We start from the raw sequence: 19,009 nt of genomic DNA, 5'->3' as shown, positions 1-19,009 counted from the left end.
GGGATCGGGTCCCTGATGGTAATTTAACTTATTTAGGTGACTTATGTGAAATTTTGATAATTCCAGAGGTCTTTATTTGTGATTTTTCCTTTAATTTTCCGTAAGTGTGTATGATATAAGGCGCATGTACACACATACATATTAGCTTACTCAGCTTTTGAACATATAGTTACAATACACATTATTTTCACAATACAATCCTGATTGAGGAATAAAACATATCAAATAAATATATACACACGCACATATTAGAAAATAAGGCTTGGCTATACTTTATTCTCTCCATAATTTATTTATGTATAGACTCAAATCTTATTATTTTCACTTTATTAACTGTTAAATTGTGACAACTTTTGCTCGTTTACAATACATTCAGCCAGAGTCATTTTTTAATCTGGAAAAATTAAAAGTCATGTGGTAAAATTAATCATGTTGAAGTGCAAAATAAAATTAGGAAAAAATACATCGTCATGAATATATATTATCAATTTACTTATAACTATTATATTGTTTATAAATAAACAATAATATTCCGAATTCCATATAATTGTACGTATCAATATATGATATAGTTCCGGATCTTACGCTTATGAATATCCTTAGAAGATAGCAAACCTGCAAGAAAAAATTCAGAGGTCAAGGGTAACACTTAGAGCGGGACATGTGCGAAAATCTCCTTCCGAAAGAAAAAAGGAAAAAAAAAATTATTATGCAATTTTATATAAATAATTAATCATTGAAAATTCCTCCAACAAATTAATAGCATAAACAAAATCTGGTACAGAAAATAACAATAGGTCATTGCATAAGTGTCTATGACAATAACATATAGGAAATACAAAAAATTAACTTAATAAAAAAAAACAATGAGTTCAAGACATTACCAGTAAGAATGCCAACGAGAAAGTCTGCACGGGAAATTTTACAAAAGTCAAATATACGAACGACAACTATCCGAAGGAAAGTAATTATTATTTTTAAATGTCCCTCAAGAGTTATATAACTTATATTTCAAAGGTACAAAATTGATACTCTTTTTTTTTTGTACAAACCAGGCGGCATCCCACCACCAATAGGTAGAGGATAATTCAAGGACATCATATTTAAGGAACTCAGCAATCTGCCAACTGTGCCGGACTTTATTGGTGATGCTCTTTTATTTTAAATATAAGAAATATTTAGTGCTTAATATAAGAGTTATTTAATTAATTTGAGTAGATTAACAAAGTTAGTTATTTATGACAAGTATGAGTTGATTTTCTCAAATATTCTTTTAATCATGATTATCGTTGGATAAAAACTCTCTTGATATGTGTAATCAATAAAAATGCTTTGGATAATGAATTATAACTTTGGGAGATAAAGTGAATCAAATCTTACATTTAGAACCAGATTCAATTTTTAACTAGCTCTTATATTAAAAACCGAAGATGGTAGTTAGGAAGTTGGTTTTAATCTTAAGTAATTTATTTAATTTTCTTAATATATCCAAATTAATTTAATAACTCTTACATTAAAAACCAAAAGAGTATCTGATCACTTCTTAATGTTCTTGTTATTTAATACTCCTTCGATTCTTAATATATGACATAATTGTTGAGTTGATTTTGATCCTAAATATAAGATTTATTTCTCATATTTATCAGTTTCTCTTAAATTATTCCTATTGATATTCTCTCAATCATAATTAAATAGGTCAGGAAAGGATGATATTAAAGAAGATAATTATGATATTTTAGGAGAAACATGTCATATTTCTTATAATTAACTACGTTGCCTAACTTTTTTAATCTAATTAAATTAGTTCAGTAGGTTTTATATTAAGAAGAGAAAGAATAGTAAGAATTAAAAATTGAATGAAAGAATATTACCTTTTACATGAGTGCTCAAATATGCTGCCTTTCCTGCCGCATTCAACAGTAAAGCATAATATTAATTTCTTTAGATGATATATTTAAAAATTAATCTTACGAAATAAGAGGTAAATTGAATAATTTTCTTAGGAAAAATTATTATATGGAATCAATGCTACTAAATACTGATTTATGATGGAATTTTTTGGGATCATATTCTCTCTTTATTTTTATTTATTTATTTATTGAGTTCTCACAAACTAAACAGGTAATAAGGCAACGGCAAAAATGACTTGCCACAAAAGAGAGAGATGGATACTCCTTCCAAACCGAAGCAGGAGGTCCTGATTTGTGAGCAATAGCCCTTTTGCGTGCGATCGTCGAGGACGCAAGTCTCGTAAGTTGCGCAATGAATATCTAGACAAGCTAGCGGCCACCATGAAATCTCAACCATGGGAAAGTACTGTGTGAATATCAGCGTATGAGTAGCTTCTCCGCCTCAGGAATGAACTCCAATCTGAAACTATGGTGGCCACTGATTTCACACGACACTCAGGTTTCGACCTCCCAGCCTCTAAGTCTCCAACTACAGCATAAACATGACCTCCTCCATCTCCTTTGGATCCCCAGTCCACGCAGGGAGCCGTATCCACATAGTCCGCATCGTCCCTCACCGGATCACTACAATTCAGGTAAATGACGTTGTCGATTGTAGCCTCTAAACCTGCGGATGCTTCTAGAAAGACAGCATAGGGATTATTCCTATCATATTCGAATGAACCATTATAAGTGTCGCTGAAATTAGATCGGGATAAGAAATAGCGAGGGAGGGAGGAGCAATCACCCTCCCGAATGCCAGGATCTTTGACTCGGATTGTGTAATTGTTGTAGTTGATTCCCAGAACCTGGTATGTTCCTGAATGCAAATCAAGCAGTGTGATGTTGTTTTCACAGGCTAACTCATACGCCGGACCGCCGCAATTGGGCGGGTCGTCTCAGAGACGAAATGGATATGAAATGTTTGTGATCATGCCGCAATGAGACGGATTACAGGTTTTGCTCTCATATTTAAAACTCGTTGTTTGGGATGTCACATACACAAGAGTGAAGTACACCAAGCCCCAGAACATGATTAAGCCTATTATCCCTCTACCCATCCTTCACAGTGATAGCCAATTCACCCTCCTAATTCAATGGCTTCTCATCTCAAGTCAATGAAATCCATTCTTTTTTAAACTATATTGCAGCCCATTAATCAATTATGAGCTTCTTGCCTACTATGTTTGACTACACATGATATGTTTGACTACACGTGATAAAGTAGAAAAATTTTTATTTTCAATCACAGCTCCCAAAGGAAGAAATGGCAATGCTTTAGCCCCCTAAAAAATTATACGCTTTAGATAAGATGCCTCAAGCTCACAGTTGCCTTTTCTTTCCTGTTTGAAAGATAAAGAAATTCCAGAGCCACATGGTTGTTTTTTAATTCAAAATTGACCTGAAATTTTTGTCCTGTTCAGTAATGATGTTGCTAGGCAGCATCCCCCTTCCCCTGCTCTATTTCTTCTTCATGTGATGCCATGTTAGTTATACTTATATGTAGGAATTTGAATTTTAAGTTCGATTAAAAGAAAAGCTTCGGTCGCAATGGTTTGCTATCAGAGAGCTTTGTGGTTGGTGATAATGCAGGTATTGGCGCTGCTTATGAATCTGGGGAATGCTCAGAACCAGTGTGTCCCTGATGATGAAAGTGTTCCATTCCGTCTAGTACAGGCCACACTTGATAGTAATCTCTGTTCTACTACAACTAACAATGTGGAGATGGTTGAGGTCCCCGGAGTACAAGCTCTTCAAGGAGTTAGACTCGTCGCCTTAGAAAAACACTATAAGTCCCGCATCTTAAAATTATGTGATGTTGAAAGTTGTCTTCCTAAACTCTTTCTACAACGTCATCATTCATCCATTTATCCTTTCCAATTTGAAACAGTTAGGTCGGCATCATCCAACAAAAATTCCAGTGTTACATTTTTCTATTGTTCCTCGATTGGGTCGGAATACTTGAAAAACGACGATTACGCGTTCCAACCAAATTTGCATGTTTGTCCCATTTATGTTGTTGGCTCCACCGAAGGTATCCTTGAGAGGGACGTGACCTCTTGCACCAAGATGTTGCAGTTAGATTCTCCATTAGACCAAGATGATTTTCTGTTGAACAATTTTAACTTTAGATGGCCCCAGCCCAAATGTGATGTCGACAACAGCAAGACAATATTATTCAAATTTGTTTTACCAGCTTCAGGTAAAGATAGTTCACTTTGCTTCACCTTCATTTTTTCACCATTTGGTTTTAGAATGTTCCTTGGATTGAAATTAACGTTAAATTAATGTGCTCGGTAACTACACAGGTTCAATTGTGTTAGTTTTGTGCATTGTGTTCCTTCTACTAATATATCGCTACTTCAAAACGAAAGGAGGTGATCATGCAAGACTTGAAAAGTTTTTGAAGGATTACGAAGCTCTTAAGCCTACAAGATTTTCCTATGCTGATCTCAAAAGAATTACAAACAATTTCAAGGATAAAATAGGCGAAGGAGCTCCCAGATCAGTCTTCAAAGGTAAGCTGTCCAATCAGATTATAGTAGCTGTGAAGGTACTCAATAACTCTGATGACGATGGGAAGGACTTCATTAATGAAGCAGGGACTATGGGTAAAATTCATCACATCAACGTTGTTTGTTTGCTCGGCTTTTGTGCTAATGGTTTTCACCGTGCTCTTATTTATGACTTTTTTCCAAATGGTTCCCTCCAAATGTTCATATCTTCCCCAGACAACAAGGAAAATTTTCTTGGATGGTTGAAGTTGCAACAAACAGCTCTGGGCATAGCCAAAGGGATTGAATATCTCCACCATGATTGTGATTATCGAATTCTTCATTTTGATGTCAATCTTGGTAATGTGTTATTAGATCATAACTTTACTCCCAAAATTTCTGATTTTGGTCTAGCAAAATTGTGTTCCAAAAATCAAAGCGCTGGGTCGATAACAGCAGCTAGAGGAACTTTAGCTTATATTACACCTGAGTTTTCTCTAAAAACTTTGGAAATGTGTCATATAAATCAGATGTCTACAGTTATCGGATGTTATTATTAGAAATTTTTAGAGGAAGAAAAAATACCCACATAAGTGAAGAAGCTTTCCAAATTTTATATCCAAAATGGATCCATAATTTGATTGAAGGGGGAGACATAAATATTCACATTGAAGATGAAGATGACAATAAAATTGCTAGGAAACTAGCAATTGTGGGACTTTGGTGCATCCAATGGCATCCGATCAGTCGTTCATCCATGAAGACAGTGATACAGATGTTAGGAGGAGAAGGTGATGAATTAAAAGTGCACCCAATTCAATTTGACTCCGTAAATTCTAATACAAGGATCAACATTCCAGCAAGACATTTGAATTTGGGATTGGAAATTATTCATGAATTAGAATAAGAAGCACCCTCATGTAATTTGTATTTCTATTGGAAAATAATTTGTAAGAGTTTATGATATTGTGTTGTGTTGGTGATACAAATGAACTTTGTTTATAGATAAAGAAATGGATTCTAATTTTTTTGTTATATTTTCAATATATAAAAAGAATAAAAAAAAATAATTTGATATGTTGTGCGAGATAAATATATAAAAAATTGTATCATAAAACACACAAAAAAAAAATTTAATACCAAACACTTACTTAAACTTTTTTTTTTTGACCGGCAACTTACTTAAACTTATCCAGTGTGCAGGACTAGCCTCACTATAAATGAAAAATGACAGTAGGCAATAACGGTCATGTAATGATGGCGTCATATGTGGTGATCAAGATCAAGAGATCTCACAATAGTCTCAATCTTAATTTAATTTATTTTGGCCAGACACTTTTAGTATGATTGCGGTAATTTAACTTTACATTTCTGGACAATTCATTAGGAATGTTGATATTTAATTATTTTTAAGCATAAACAATTAATAGTCGCCATATTGGGGATTATACAGAGCTTTGCATTTACCCATGTAGAGATTCAATAATGGACCTATGTTTTAAAAGTCATAAAAAGAATAGTGTAATGTGCTATCACTTACGTGCTATTAGGTCAAAGAATAACGAACATAAAAATTCTCAGGTATATCCCCCCCCCCCCGCCCCTCATGTTCACTATTAGAAAATAGATCCATGTTGTCAAAGGTAGTCAAAATTAGTGCACTACTATGCATTTTTGTATTTGAATTCATATACGTTATACAGTTTATTTTATTAGAGTTATAATTTAGTGCGCACGTTATGGAACACTAGCCAATTTTTTATATTTGAAAGTGATAGTGTTTAGGTATAATTTTGACCTATATTAGTATTGATTGTTATATTGATTCTTTCATATATTGTTTTTAAAGTGCATGCCATATATAAACGGTGCTACCAAACATCATATAAAATAATGCCATGTTGATAGCAATCTCGATTTAAATAGATATCAACAATTAATATTAATATGTACATACATATATATATATATATTGGCATTGGCGTGAATGAACATATTTCAAGAAAAAGATCCTTTTCACATTCGTGCTTCTCATATTTCTATGTGTGTGTAAAAAGAGTTTGGAATCTAAAGATTATATATATATATATAAATATATAATGTTGAGCTTATCTTGCATGAGCTTCGAAGAGATAATCCTTTATTGACTGTAGTTGCCTTTTGAATAATTTTTATTCAAAAAAAAAAATGTCATCATAAGAATCACTTGTAGAGTTTTAAATTTGTGCCTAAAAGAAACTGCCATGATAAATATTGCAATTTCTCTCTCACCAAATTCCCTATGATATATATTTATATATATATAAGCGCATTATAGCTGGAACGGGGCCACTTAAAAATAGTTGTAAAGGGAGAAAAAGTGCCAATAGATTTCTTTTAACTATACACAAGTATCCTCCTATTGTAAATCCTGTTTGAGGTATTATAGGGTACTAAATATGAGAACATCTCTCAATGAGAATTCAAATCTTGATTTACTATGTTATTAGAAATTAGCATCTTTTGTTAGACCTAACCTCTGTAAATATCGTTCTAAGATTTGATAGATGGTGGTTTGGCTTAAATGATAATGATATGAAAAGGAAAAGGGGGAGGTGGAGAGGATAATATGAGAGAGCCCTGAGAAAAGAGAGGAATTCAAAATATTTGGGAATTTATTAAATCAATAATCAGTTAAATGTAAAGGAGATTGATTTACTTGTCAATGCTAGTCAAATCGAGTTAGCAGGCCAATATGACACGTGGGAAAAAAAAGGTTATTTTGTAACTTTTGGGAGGCCAAGTCGAAAAAAGAGAAAATATTGGTGCATTCTGAAAATACTGACAGTTATTTTAGTTCCAAGGCAAAATGATAAAATGTGAAAGTCAATTTTACTTTGATATTTTTAATAATTTGAAAATTTGGGCTTCTTTCTCCATTTGACCATACCTAAGCAGGGTCTCAGGCTCAGAGTTCATCTTCTTGGGCGTGGAAGGTGTATCATTGCGCCTCCTATATCGATAATGGACTGAAGTTGCTGTTAATTTTTTTTTAATTATTAATTTTAGCCAAAAAAGGACAATTTTATTAAAAACAAGTAAAAAACGTACACTTAAAAGGTCTTTTTTCACGTTGTCAACGTAATAGTAAAGAACTCGGTTATCTTTTTAAGTAAGGATGAGAATTAGAATCTTATAAATGAAGAAAAGTCATGTCTGGCTGGAGATCTATCTCTGAGCATATGTGAGATAATGTGAGGAAGGTTTAAATTGCTTTAGCCTATTCAATCTGAATCTCTTTTCTTTTATCTTTCCTCCACCTGACTGATATTGTGTAATGTCACAAAATCTTCGTGTGGGTTCATATCATAATTTCTTATAATAACATAATAAATTAAATACACTTTTTTATCGAATGATATGTAGTATATGTGCTATTTATATACCTATACATATAATATAAACTTTATAGGAAACTAAACTATTTATAACTTATTAGTGAACAATACAAGTCATTTCGAATTTTCTGTGCAAAGCATAAACATCTACAGTCTAATTCTTTTAAAGAAGAATGTTGCCTTGAATCCTTTTTTGAAATAAACTAAAGTCTTTGTGTTAGAAAAAAGAAGTGGATTTCTGTTCTGTACTGGCACATTCAACACAATGCATACCATATTTATTACTCTCTGATCCTATTTATAAGCCCCTTTCAATGTGTTATTAATAAGATGAGTTCACAAAAGAAATTAACAATCATTGTACACACCATTACATCATTATTAAAAGTAAAAATAAGATTTAAATTATAAGAGCAAAACCCAAATCAGGACATCAACTATGTATTGTCATAAAGTAAAAATTAATATGTTATAAAGGCAGAGTATTATTCTTCCATGTCGCTTGCATCCTCACATAGATTGGAATGAGAACACGTGAAGGATAAAGATGATGTTTCGTCACAGTTGGCTCTGTCATTTGCAGGATACATAGAAGGTTTTGGAGACATTTCAAGACTTGAAGCATCATCTACTTCCAACATCTCTATTACTTTGTTCATTGAAGGGCGATCGGCAGGATTAAACTGAATGCACCATAATGCTACTATGAACATTTTCTTTGCCAAAGCCTTTTCCTCTTCTGTCATATCATCCATTACTTCTATATCTTTCTCTTCATCAAATTGGTCATAAATCCATGATGGAAAATACAATTGGCTTGAATGCCCTGCATGTGGATTCAAGTTTCTTCTTCGGCTTGCCATTTCCATTAAAAGCATTCCAAAACTGTAAATATCATATTTATGAGATACTTTCCCAATATTCTTATAGAATAATTCAGGAGCTATGTATCCTATTGTCCCTCTTGCTGCAGTCAAAGTGGGAATGCTATCATCAATAACATATAAGTTTGCCAGTCCAAAATCTGAAATTTTTGGGGTTAAATTGTCATCAAGAAGAATATTATGAGGCTTGATATCAAAATGCAATATTTGCATGTCACAGCCATGATGAAGATAAGCAATACCACGAGCCATTCCTAAAGATATCTCATAGATTTTGCGATAACTTAAGGAGACACTTCCTTCTTTGGAAAAAATATGTTTATCCAAAGATCCATTAGACATGAATTCATAGATAAGAGCACATTTAGTTCCTTCCACACAAAAACCAACAAGACGTACCACATTGAAATGATGTATCCTTCCGATAGTTGCCACCTCATTGATAAAGTTTTGACAAGTAGCTTTGGATTTATTACCCAACATTTTAATTGCGACATCGGGTCCACTCCTTAGCTTCCCTTTGTAGACGGTGCCAAAGCCTCCTTCACCTAACTTAGTATTGAAACCTTTTGTCATAGTCTTTAAGTCCTTGTAGGAGTACCTTAATGGATGAAGGTGATAAAGTCGTATAAAATCTTCAATGCTTTCATATCCTGACAATTGTCTTCTCCGATATGTGTAAATCAGCAAGATGAACAGAAATGGTATACCAACCAGAAATCTTAAAATAATGGGTTGCGTAACATATGCTGTGATTTCTCCTAAGGTGAATGCAACTGGTATTGAAATGGAATTGCTACCATCACCAGACTTGCGGTCCAAACCCAAATAAGCAAACTCTGCAACTGCACGTTTATATTTCCACAAATTAAAGGTCATAAAATTGGTTTGTCCCAAAAACATGATTAACAAAGTCACTCAAATGAATATTGTTTTCTCAAATCAAATTCGTCTATATATAGATTTCAAGTTCATAGAAAGCCACATTTTTCATGTGTATAGTGTACACATATAGTGCAACTTATATTAGGTTTTGCGTGAAGCATGGACTCACAATATAATTTAAAGATCAAAACCCTTTTTGGCAATAGCCATTTATAATTTATTTTTATGATTAAAATATGATAACTAGCATATTTTAATTTTTCATCCCTCTAGTTTTAAGTATAAGAGTTAGATAGCTAATTTATAAAAATTAAAAAAAATCATTAAGTTATTATTTATTTCTAAAAAATGTATATTGATTTTCTTAAAATATTCCATCATTTAATCATGCATTTATATTAATATTAATCCCTACTGATGAAAAAGCAGCTCTTTCGATACATATAATCAACAGAAATAGTTTTGGGCAAGTATTTAATTGGCATGAATATATGATTTTTTTTTTAACCAGAGAATATATGATAGTTTAGGATCTTACGTTCATGTAGAGCCTTAGAAGATGGCAAACCTGCAAGAAAAAATTCTTAGTGTCAATGGTGATGACATTACCGGAGGGACATGTCCGAAAATCCCCTCCCCAGCCATTGAAAGATATTATGATATCTTGCTGTTATGAAACATCGTGGTTTTATATTTTGTTTACAATTTTATTTTTCAAAAAATAGATTAAAACTTCATAATTTTTAAGTATTTTTATTTAAAAATATTAGAAAAAGGAAACTTGCATCGTTTTCTGACTACATATTTTAAAGAAAAACAATTTTAAAAGTACCTATACTTTCTTTAATTTTTAATTTGGTACCTATATATATTTTTTTCTTTTAACTATTTTTATTTTCTTGCTGTTTGAACCATATGCACCCATATAACGATTAATAGACAGAGCAAAGTTATATGGGCAAATAGTGCTAATAGAGAAAAATTGAATCTTTTCATTAAAAAGAGAATAACACATAGGTACCAAGTTAAAATTTAAGGGAAAGTATAAATACCTACACAAATGGTTTGTCACCGGAAAAGCGGAGTATTAAAGACTACCAGCCCACAACAAATTAAAACCTCTTACTTTTAAAAAAAATGACTTTGACCCGGGCCAAAATCTGTATAGACCAAAATAGATAAGTCATAGCTGTAAGTTTAATTTGTTAAAAGTTAAAGTCAACAAATTCTAAATAATAGCAGGCCAATATAACTTTAACAAATAAAAAGGTATATTAGATTATATAATATGAGTTCGAGACTTACCTGCAACAATGCCAAGGATAAATGCTGCAATGGAAATTTCATAAAAGTCAAACATACGAGAAGTTAGGACTGCGAAAACAATATCTGTAATAGTAAATTTATTTTAACAAAAGAAATCTGCAACTCAGATATTATTTTTATAGGTAGTACTTATATCAAATTCTTTATATCTATTATATTAAGTTATCTAATCACACATGACCATACCATGTCTTTTTTTGAAATATTAGTATTTAATAGCATTTAATTATAAATATACATTAAAAAAAAGTTTGGATATATTGTCATATATGATTGGATCAACTTGACATGGATATAAGAAAATTGACCTAAATCTTTTCCCATTTTTATTTTACATTACATATCTATTAAAATAAAAAGGAAAAATTTTCAAAACAATGATTGTTGAATTTCAAAATTTTAAATCAAGAATTACTACAAAAATATGTTGTCATTTCCTTTTTGAGTATTGTTATTTTCTTTACGAGTATAGTAACCAATACTGATTTAGAATTTAAAATTCAATAATTATTTTTTAGGATTTTCCCAAATAAAAATATTTAACAATAATAAACTAAAATTATGTTTTAGTCTGTAATTTTATTCCCCATAATATGGCTAAAAATGGCAATTTTCTGTCATTTCATTCACTCCAAAAATAATTTCTTAAACAGTACTCCCTCCCACCCGCCTAAGCTACAAATAACTAAATTATATAGATTAAAATTGATTAAATGCAGAAAACAGGTAAGAAATATGGTTTTTTTAAAATATATCTTTATTAATAAATCCTAATAATAAGTGAGCAGTTGTCATTTACTACCATGAAAGTTATTATTGCTGGTTGCTCAGTTGTTATGAGACTTTTTAGTAATTATATTCCTTATTTAGGACTTCCTAGCAACTCTTCCAAAATAATTAGATATTCATGAATTCATCCACACTTATTCTTCTTTTTTTTCTTTTTTTGGGTTATTGATCTGATAAAGTTAAGCCAATAGGAAGTTAGTATAATGAATAATATTAGCCTACATAGCCGCTGTTGGTGGCCATTGCAGTGCCCTCGCCCGTTGACTATAAGTGCAGTGGGTGACTTGTTACTGCACCACTAGACGACAGGATGACTGCTGGTGCAATCTTGAATACACCTTTTTCTCTATTTTGCAGGGAAGATAGGCTCAATTGGAAGGGGGGCCGGGGGGTCCAAAGGTAGGTGTGTGGTAAGAGGTGTGGATATAAGGAATTAGTACAATCCTCCTGTTCTCTCTTGGACTTTGATCTTTCGGCCTTCTGGAAGAAGTTGTATCAGTTCGGGCTCATTCCCCGGGTGAAGCTGTTCATGTGGACATTTATTTTAGATCTACTGCCTGCCAAAGTAGTTCTCAACCAGCAACATATTCACCTTGATGTGCTGTGTGCCTTTTGTCTCGTGAGCAAATAAAGCGAAACTAGAGAACATCTTTTTCTCAAATGTCGTGATCCGGGCTAGGGCTGTTTGGTTTTGCTTACCAGTAGGGTTACGTTTTGAAGGAATCCAGATGGATAGCTTGCATTCTTGGTTACTACAAGTGCTTGCACTGATGGATAAGCATGTGGGTCGTCAATTATTATGTTGGCCTCTATACTTCATTTGGTTTTTCAGGAATAAAAAACTGTGGGGATAAAGATTGTTCACCTGAGTTTGTTATCAGGAGAGTCCTTTCTTCGGTGTCCTTCTATGGAAAGATCAATACTCAAGAACACGTGGAAGAATCCTTAGTTTTACAACCTCAGATAGCAAGGGGTTCCTGAATGAAGGATGTTTAATCTCAGTTGTGAATTTTAAACGGAAGAATCGGACTCCTGCAGCTTCTTTAAGTTTTTTTTATTCTTTTCAGGGGTGAACTCATGGGGGAATATTTCTGTTGCCATGCGAGGAGGCAGCCTAAGTGGATTTTTATTTCCTCTCATCTCACAAGGGCCCTTCTATTTATTAAGAATCGACATTTTGTCAGACATCCTTTGATGATGTGTTCTGTTTGTGTGCAGGGCACAGGATCCCAAGTGCAGGAGGAATGTAAGGGTGTGGTGTGGGACTCTCTTCATTCTTTATCTCTTTTTAGGGCTTGTAATTTTACTTGATAAATAAATTTGTAGCTTCATCAAAAAACAAAAAAAAAAGGGTGGTGTTTCAGAATTGTATATTGGATAGAATAATACCACTGAAGCATCTAAACTACTTCTCATTCAAACATAAGTTACCATTTGACAAAAACAATTACGAGTTAGAATTTTTTTGAATAGGGTTACCTTAGTTCATTTTATAGGTTACGCTTTATTTTTGTCTAAAAAATTTAAAGATAAATGTGCAAATCTACTTATAAAGTATTTTGCCATGAGTATTTAGCACTTGATTTTTTTTTTGAGTCCAAAAGTATACATAGAAGTTTTTAAAATGATGCAAAAATGCCACCTTATTCTCCCAAATTATTTTCCGACGAAAAATATCTTAAATTTATCTCAAACGGTTCAGAGTTAAGTGATCACCTCAAAAATTTTATTAATTAGAATGGAGAAGAATTGAAAATAATTCATGTTTGGAAGAATCTCACAAAAGAAATTTAAAATTACTAAATTTCAAACAAATTTTTTTTACAAAAATATGTTATTATTTACAAATCAACTGTTGTCAAAATCTCTTAAAATGTTAGAACCAAACATGAATTAAAATTTAATAATTTTAAGCTTCCTTTCATGAAATTTTCTTCTCAATATTTTTGTTCTCAAACGAGAATAAAAATTTTCAGTACAATATTTTTTTAAAATATCACTTACAAATTGTATTTTAAAAATTAAAAGAAAATGTTATGCGAAATAAATATGCAAAAAATAAATTTTATTTCATAAAATATAAAAATATTTTTTTAATAGAAACAAGCAAGAACAAAATTGATACGTAACATTTTGTTGTCGGGTGAGAATTAAAAGTTTTATAGAAGTCAAATACACGAAGGTTAATTAGGAATGCGAAGACAATATCTGTAATAGTAAATTTATTCTTGGAAAAGAAAATTGCGGCTTAGAGTTAATTTTATTTACATTATCTTATTTATAAGATACTTTCAACATATTTAATATATATACTTTTTAAAAAAATAACTATCTACATTATAATAAATATATGTACTTTTCAAAAAAAAAAACTATTTACATTATAATAAATGAATGACCAAATAGTACATTCATAATAAAAATTTAATGAAATGACTTATACATAGGACAAAAAATCTTCTCTCTCTGTCTTATGAATAGGATCACAGGAGTATGCATTTGTTATAAAAATATTTAATTATAATAATAAACTAAAATACTAAATCTATATTATCTAATTTTATTCCTCATAAGATGGCCAAAATTAAATAGCTTCTTTTTTTCCCCTTTCATTTCATTCCCTCCCAAAATAATTTCTTAAGTACTTTAAATGTTTAAGTCGTATTATTCTATCCAATATGCAACTTTAATGACCACATTATTCATCATATTGACAATATCTATTGGCGCAACTTTATCATATTAATACCATAAAAAAATCAAGGGCAAAATAGCATCCAACAATATAATATGATTTTGTTGTTATGTTTTAATAGTATTCAGCACTATAATTTTATTTTTGGTGTATTCAGAATTCTGATATTACTTTTCTAGTATATCTAGCATCCCTGACATTATTTTTAATTATATTTAGCATACTGATATTATTTATGATTAAAATTCTAGATGCACCATAAATAAGATTAGAGTGCTGAATGCAATTAAAAAATAACATTAGGATATTGGATCCTATTTCCCGAAAAACAATCCTAAATCTGATCTTAAATGGCTCACTTCAAATAATTATTAAATAGAATATAGAGTAATTGAAAAGAATTGATATTTTCGTTCTGAAACGATGATAAACTTGTCCAGTATAAATGTCACCCATATTGAGTTGTACTTCTAAGTCACGAAATTGATAGCTTAGTTTCTTCTTGTTGAGTTGTTGTTACTTAATTAGTAAGAATTAAAAATTGGATTACAAAATATTACCTTTTACACGATCGCTCAGAGCCATCTTTCCTGCGGCATTCAACGTAACAATGAAACATATATAATATCAACTCAAAATCATTCTAAGATCTTATATACAGTTATACGTAAAAAAGCAAAGAAAACAAACAAAGCTAAAATAGAGTAACATGATAGCAGTATCGGATGGAACAATATTAATTTCCTTTTCTGGAAACAAAAGGAACCAGAGATCCACAAATTGGACAATAAATCCTACTCCTTCTAGATTCCTAGTGTCATATGTGACAAATTTAACTGAATTAATAAAATTCTGCAAAAAGACCGTTGAAGTTCTTAATCTTGTCCCGGATAACAATTATTTTCTAACCACTCAAAAAGCTGTTATTATTTTTCATTGATTGTGAGTTTTCACAAATGAAACAGATAACTTATGAGAAAGGCAAAATGACTTACCACAAAAGAGAGAAAAAGATGCTCCCCTCGCTGGGTAACAGACATTCTTCACAACTTTTGAGCATTGGGCCTTTCGCGTGTCAGTGTTGAAGAAGCACACCTCGTCAGCTGCACAAGAAAGATTAGAACAACCCAGTCGCCACCATGAAATCTCAAAACCATGGGAAAGTGCCGTGTGAATATCAGTGTAGGAGTAGCTTTTCCCCTTCAGGAATGAACTCCAATTTGAAGCAATGGTGGCCACTGATTTCACGCGACAGTCAGGTTTCAACCTCTGGGCCTCTAAGTCTCTGCCAGCCACGACATAAACATGGCCTCTTCCTTCTCCTTTGGCTCCCCAATCCACGCAGGGAACCGTATCCACGTAGCCCGCATCGTCCCTCAACGTATCACTACAGTTTAGGTAAATAATGTGCTCGAATGTGGGTTCTGCATATGTTGGTCTCAGAGAGGCAGCGTAGGGATTATTGGTGTCATATTTATAATCGAGGGAAGCATTGTACGTGTCGGTGAAATTAGATCGGGATAAGATATAGCGAGGGAGGGAGGAGCAATCACCCTCCCGAATGCCAGGATCTTTGACTCTGATTGTGTTGTTGTCGTAGTTGATTCCCAGGACTTGGTATGTTGCTGTTGCTGCTGGATGGAGACGAAGCAGAGCGACGTTGTTTTCACAGACTAACTCGTAAGGCCGGAGACCACAGTGGGGTGGGTCGTCTCGGAGACGAAATGGATATGAGATGTTTGTGATGATGCCGCAATGAGACGGATTACAGGTTTTGCTCTCATTCTTTAAACCCAAACATTGAGGTGTTAGATACACAAGACTGAACAACATTAAACCCCATAACCTGGTCAAGCCTATTTTCGCTCTCCCCATCCTTCACAATGATAGCCAATGCACCCTCCTAATTCAGTGGCTTCTCATCTCAATTCAATTCGGTCCCTTCTCTTTTAAACTATGTTGTGGCCCCTTAATAATTAATTATGAGCTTCTTTTAGCCACCATGTTTGACTATTCAAGGTAAAGTAGGAAAATTAATACTACATTGTCTTTAATATAAGAGCTTAATAATTAATTTGAAGAGATTAAATAAATTAGTTAAGTTAATTAATTGTAAAAAAATATGTGTTGCATTTTTCTAAATTACTTTATTTAATCATATGCACTATCATTATCTTTTAGTGGGAATCTTTTTACGATCAATAGAGATATTTAAAAAAAATAAATTTAAAAGATAAAATAAATTGAGGTTTTATTAAGACTAAACCTTACCACCCAAATCGTTATAATGTGGACAATAGACCATAGACCCCTCAACATCACTATTTCACTTTTTACTTTTTGAAAAGATAAAGAAATTCCACCGCCACACGGTTTTTATCAAATTCAAAATTGACCTGAAATTTTTGTCCATTCCCGTACTATCATGATGTTTCTAGGCAGCATCCCCTTTCCCATGCTCTGTTTCTCTACGTATGTGGTGCCACGTTACTAATACTTATTGCCAAGAATCTGAATCCAAGTTTGATTAAAAGAAAAGCTTTTGGTTACAATGTTTTCCTATCAGAGATTTTTGTGGTCGGTCATAATGCAGGTATTGGTGCTGCTTATGAATCTGGGTAGTTCTCAGAACCAGTGTGCCCCTGACAATGAAAGTGTTCCATTCCGTCTCATACAGGCCAGACTTGATAGTAGCAATCCCTGTGTTTACAATACCATGACTAACGATGTGGAGATGATTGAATTCCCAGGAGTAGCAGCTCTCAGAGGAGTTAGACTTGCCGTCGTATCAAAAGACTACAAGTCCCGCATCTTAGAATTATGTGATGTTGGAGGTTGTCTTCCCCAACTCTATCTACAACTTCATAATTCATCCATTTTTCCTTTCCAATTGGGATCATCCAACGAAACTTCCAGCATCACCTTTTTCAATTGTTCCTTGATTGGGTATAAATACTTGAAAAGCTCAAAAATCGATTATTCCCTCATGTTGAGACAAGATGTGAATGGGTGCCCGATTTAAGTTGTTGGCTCCACCGAAGGTATCCTGGAGGAGGACATAACCTTTTGCACCAAGATGTTTCAATTAGAAGCACGATTAGACCCATATGATGTTCAGCGGAACATATTGATCTTCAGATGGTCCAGACAGAAATGTCATGTTGAAAAGAGAAAGATATTACTCAAATTTGCTTTACTAGCTTCAGGTAAAAATAGTTCAATTTGCTTTAGCTTCATTTTCACTCCATTTGGTTTTAGGATGTTCCTTGGATTGAAATTAAATGTATGATTAATGTGCTCTGTAACTACACAGGTTCGATTGTGTTGGTGTTGTGCATTTTGCTCCTTCTACTAATATATCGCTACTTCAAAACAAAAGGAGATGATCATGCAAGAATTGAAAAGTTTTTGAAGGATTACGAAGCCCTCAAGCCCACAAGATTTTCCTATGCTGATCTCAAGAGAATTACAAACAATTTCAAGGACGAAATAGGCGAAGGAGCTCATGGATCAGTCTTCAAGGGTAAGCTATCCAATCAGATTATAGTAGCTGTGAAAGTACTCAACAACTCTGATGACGATGGTGAGGACTTCATTAATGAAGTAGGGACTATGGGCAAAATTCATCACATCAATGTTGTTCGTTTGCTCGGCTTTTGTGCTGACGGTTTTTGCGGTGCTCTTATTTATTATTTTTTCCCAAATGGTTCCCTCCAAAAGTTCATATCTTCCCCAGACAACAAGGAAAATTTTCTTGGATGGTTGAAGTTGCAACAAATAGCTCTTGGCATAGCCAAAGGGATTGAGTATATCCATTATTGTGATTATCGAATTCTTCATTTTGACATAAATCCTGGTAATGTGTTGTTAGATCATAATTTTACCCCCAAAATTTCTGATTTTGGTATGGCAAAATTGTGTTCTAAAACTCAGAGTGCAGTATCAATTACGGCAGCAAGAGGAACTTTAGGTTTTATTGCACCTGAAGTTTTTTCTAAAAATTTTGGAAATCTTTCATATAAGTCAGACATCTACTGTTATGGAATGTTGTTGTTAGAAATAACAGGAGGAAGGAAAAATACCCACACAAGTGAAGAAGCTAGCCAAATTTTATATCCAAAATGGATCCATAATTTAATTGAAGGAGGAGACATAAATGTTCAAATTGAAGATGAAGATAACAGTAGAATTGCAAGGAAACTAGCAAATGTGGGACTTTGATGCATTCAATGGCATCTAATCAGCCGTCCATCCATGAAAACAGTTATATGAATGTTAGAAGGAGAAGATGATGAATTAAAGGTGCCACCATCAATTCAATTTGATTCCATAAATTCTTTCACTACCGGAAGTAATATTCCGACAAGACATTCGAATTTAGGGTTAGAAATTATTCATGAATGAGAATAAGAAGCAACCTCATTCTCACCTATGTAAGTTGTACTTCTATTGGGAAATAATTTGTAAGAGTTTATGATATTGTTGTGTTGATTGCACAAATGAACTTTGGTTATCATGCATGCATGTGCCAATGTACTTCTTCTCATTTTAGCATTGTAACTTTTCATATATATGTATTAGAATAAAATGTCATTTCCAAGAAGGTTAT

At 32.8% G+C, this 19,009-nt stretch overlaps 1 protein-coding gene and 3 pseudogenes across 1 annotated transcript; 2 read left to right on the top strand and 2 right to left on the bottom strand.

Moving 5' to 3' along the window:
• Window positions 1–2,299: 2,299 nt before the first annotated feature.
• On the bottom strand, window positions 2,300–3,010 carry LOC114731216 (uncharacterized). The gene is made up of 2 exons (XM_028918355.1): window positions 3,007–3,010; window positions 2,300–2,769 (listed from the first exon to the last, which is right to left on the bottom strand). Exons 1-2 carry the CDS (start codon window positions 3,008–3,010, stop codon window positions 2,300–2,302), a joined length of 474 nt encoding a protein of 157 aa, XP_028774188.1.
• A 490-nt stretch (window positions 3,011–3,500) lies between these two features.
• On the top strand, window positions 3,501–5,351 carry LOC114731215 (rust resistance kinase Lr10-like; annotated as a pseudogene).
• A 2,955-nt stretch (window positions 5,352–8,306) lies between these two features.
• On the bottom strand, window positions 8,307–16,275 carry LOC114731214 (rust resistance kinase Lr10-like; annotated as a pseudogene).
• A 1,136-nt stretch (window positions 16,276–17,411) lies between these two features.
• On the top strand, window positions 17,412–18,804 carry LOC114731213 (rust resistance kinase Lr10-like; annotated as a pseudogene).
• Window positions 18,805–19,009: the final 205 nt, after the last annotated feature.

Source organism: Neltuma alba, unplaced genomic scaffold (genome assembly GCF_004799145.2).
Source record: "Neltuma alba isolate B1F8T4 unplaced genomic scaffold, ASM479914v2 tig00012808_pilon, whole genome shotgun sequence".
Lineage (NCBI taxonomy): Eukaryota > Viridiplantae > Streptophyta > Magnoliopsida > Fabales > Fabaceae > Neltuma > Neltuma alba.
Note: the sequence above shows the minus strand (reverse complement) of the source record. Positions and strands in the feature narration are given on the sequence as shown.